The 2,556-nt window shown below is 43.2% G+C and overlaps 1 protein-coding gene and 1 long non-coding RNA gene across 5 annotated transcripts in view; one reads left to right on the top strand and one right to left on the bottom strand.

Moving 5' to 3' along the window:
* Positions 1–218: 218 nt before the first annotated feature.
* Positions 219–2,556, top strand: part of UNC80 (unc-80 subunit of NALCN channel complex) — a 225,310-nt gene continuing 222,972 nt past the window's right edge. For all 3 annotated transcript variants that reach the window (XM_077771360.1, XM_077771350.1, XM_077771356.1), the window contains exons 1-2: positions 219–307; positions 1,189–1,240. In XM_077771360.1, the coding sequence (XP_077627486.1) occupies positions 219–307; positions 1,189–1,240 (141 nt within the window). The remainder of the gene's footprint in view (positions 308–1,188; positions 1,241–2,556) is intronic.
* Positions 458–2,556, bottom strand: part of LOC144237683 (uncharacterized) — a 17,090-nt gene continuing 14,991 nt past the window's right edge. For both annotated transcript variants that reach the window (XR_013336926.1, XR_013336924.1), the window contains one exon: positions 458–695. This is a non-coding gene — a long non-coding RNA (uncharacterized LOC144237683). The remainder of the gene's footprint in view (positions 696–2,556) is intronic.

Genomic DNA, 2,556 nt, shown 5'->3' with positions numbered 1-2,556 from the left:
CCTCCAGCCCTCCCCTCCTCCCGCAGCCATGTTCCACGCGCGGGGAGGGGTGGGGGAAGGAGAGAGGGACGGGGGATCAGGGCGGAGAGAGCCGGCTCTGCCTCGGGGAAGGAGGGGATGAGAGTTGGGGAGAGCAGCGGGAGGAGGAGGAGGCGGCGGCGGCGGCTAGCCAGGAGCCAGCGCTGGGTCCTGCAGTAGGACTCTCAGGAGCCACCATCATGGTGAAGAGGAAGAGCTCCGAGGGCCAGGAGCAGGACAGCGGCCGCGGCATCCCCCTGCCCATCCAGACCTTCCTGTGGCGGCAAACNCGCCACTGCTGCCACGGCTGCTGAGGCCGCGCCACAGCCTGCAGCTCCCTCTCTGGGGCTGGAAAGCGAGCCCTCAGCACCTGCTTAAAAACACGCATTTTAAAAATATTTCGTGAAGTTTGGCGACAAGCAGATTGGCAGTTGAATAAATATATACATTATTTAGGGGGTGGGAGGGCAGAAAGCTTAGGAAGAGGGGGCGGGGAACTAGGGAGGGTAATTATGACTGGTTGTGTTCTTGCGTCCGATTTCCCCTCCATCTCCTGCTGTAATTCCAGGCCGGTGACCTGTTGTTTTTCCAGCTCCTGTTTGGCGAATATCTGCTCTGCCCACTTGTTAACCATTTTTGCTCGGATTCAGCCAATGTAGTCTTCTTGGTTCAAGACCCTGAGGAGGAGGATTTTTTATAAGATTTTTTTTTTCCTGGAAAGAGCTGAAACCTATTCCAATAAACAGGAAACAAGATTTCCAGTATTGTTATTATTATTAATATTATCATTATTATTACTATTTTGGAAATGTATCAGATAACAAATTAGATTTTGGAAATCATAACCCACAAACTGTGTTCCTTTTTAGTTTTTAATATAATTACATACACGGGTCGTATACCACTCCCGACCATTGGCAATTTAGAATCTGGTTAGGTCAAAGTCTGCAGAATAAGAGTGGATACAGAAAATGTGGAGAGCCACATCTCTTTCATATATGTAATTACACATCTAAAAGCAAATGTCGTCAGCTGTTCAACACCTGCTCATTAACAGGCTATAGGGAGGCATGAGATTTGAGTTTTATAGAACCATGTCTTACTCGTTGAAAAAAATGTCATAAAGATTATAATAATTTTTACTTATAACAAATATCTCTATTAATTTTTCAGTGCATTTTTGAGGCCTAAACTGGGGAAACAATATGAAGCCTCATGTGTGGTATGTGATATTCACCATTTAATGATTATTTCCATATTTTGTGTGGCAATTTCTAACCAAGGAAAGGCATTAAATTGTACTGACTGTATAGATTAATTCACTCAGTAAATATTATTGAGCACCTACTGTGTGCTAGGCATAGTTCTAAATGATGGGATAGAGCAATAATCAAAACATAGAGTTTACATTCTGGTGGGAGGAAGTCAAGCGACTCACAAATAAATGACATACATAATAAGCCAGATAGTGATAGATACTATGAAGAAAAATGAGGTAACAAAGCAGACTGGAGGCACTGGCAGCTGGAGGAGGGGGCGGCTTCCATGTTTAGAGCAGTGGATAGTAAGGTTTCCCTGCCAATGTGACTCGTAGACAAAGATGTGGGGAAAAGGGGAGGGAGGAATAGGAAAGAAAAGAGGGGAACAGCACATCTAAAGGACCTTAGCCCAGAGTGGATAGGGGCAGAGGAGGAGAAGAAAGGGTGGTGAGATTCCAGGGTCTTACAGGGCAGGCACAGTAAGCCCAATCCTTAAACAAAATAGAGACTGTTCTAGAGGAAGCTAATGAGATGAGTACCTATGAACTACTCAAGGTAATATGCAGTTCTGAACCTTTATGTCTTAAATGTTTGGTGCAAGTTGGAAAATAGATGATGTAAAATAATTATGAAAGTAATGCTCTTAGAATTTATATCCTATAGAGTGCACTTGTCCTGAGATTCTAAGGGAATCCCCTATCTCTAAAATTTCCCACTTCACAAATTGAAAACAAAAGGCATGAAATCATGAGGCAAAATGAAATAAACTTTTCACAGGTTTCATTAAAATTTGAGGCTCAAGTAAAGGTCTTCACACTTCATATATTAACACCTACCCGTTTGGACATTGCCATGAATATTTGCCAATGACTACATAGATGACCTTCTAGTAAGGAGTATGGAAATGTGTTAGGGGCTTTAAAAATGATGAAAGCCAGGGTGCTTGGGTGGCTCTGTTAGTTAAGCATTCGACTCTTGATTTTGGCTCAGGTCATGATCTCACAGTTCATGAGATCAAGCCCTGCATCAGGCTCTGTGATGATAGCATGGAGCCTGCTTGGGATTCTCTCTCTCCCTTTTTCTCTACTCCTCCCCAACTCCCACTCTCTATCTCTCTCAAAAATAAATAAATAAACATTTTTTTTTTAAACTGGTCAAAGCCACCTAGAGAGTTAAACACACAGGCACACACACTCAAATAGGAATTTGTTTTTTTGTATCGCCTGCCCTTCAAAGTTGCCACAAGGATATTTTTAAAATATAATTCTCTCCTGACAGC

This window comes from Crocuta crocuta, unplaced genomic scaffold (genome assembly GCF_008692635.1).
Source record: "Crocuta crocuta isolate KB4526 unplaced genomic scaffold, BGI_CrCroc_1.0 scaffold160, whole genome shotgun sequence".
NCBI lineage: Eukaryota > Metazoa > Chordata > Mammalia > Carnivora > Hyaenidae > Crocuta > Crocuta crocuta.
The sequence above is the reverse complement of the archived record's forward strand: the minus strand, read 5'-3'. Positions and strand labels throughout refer to the sequence as shown.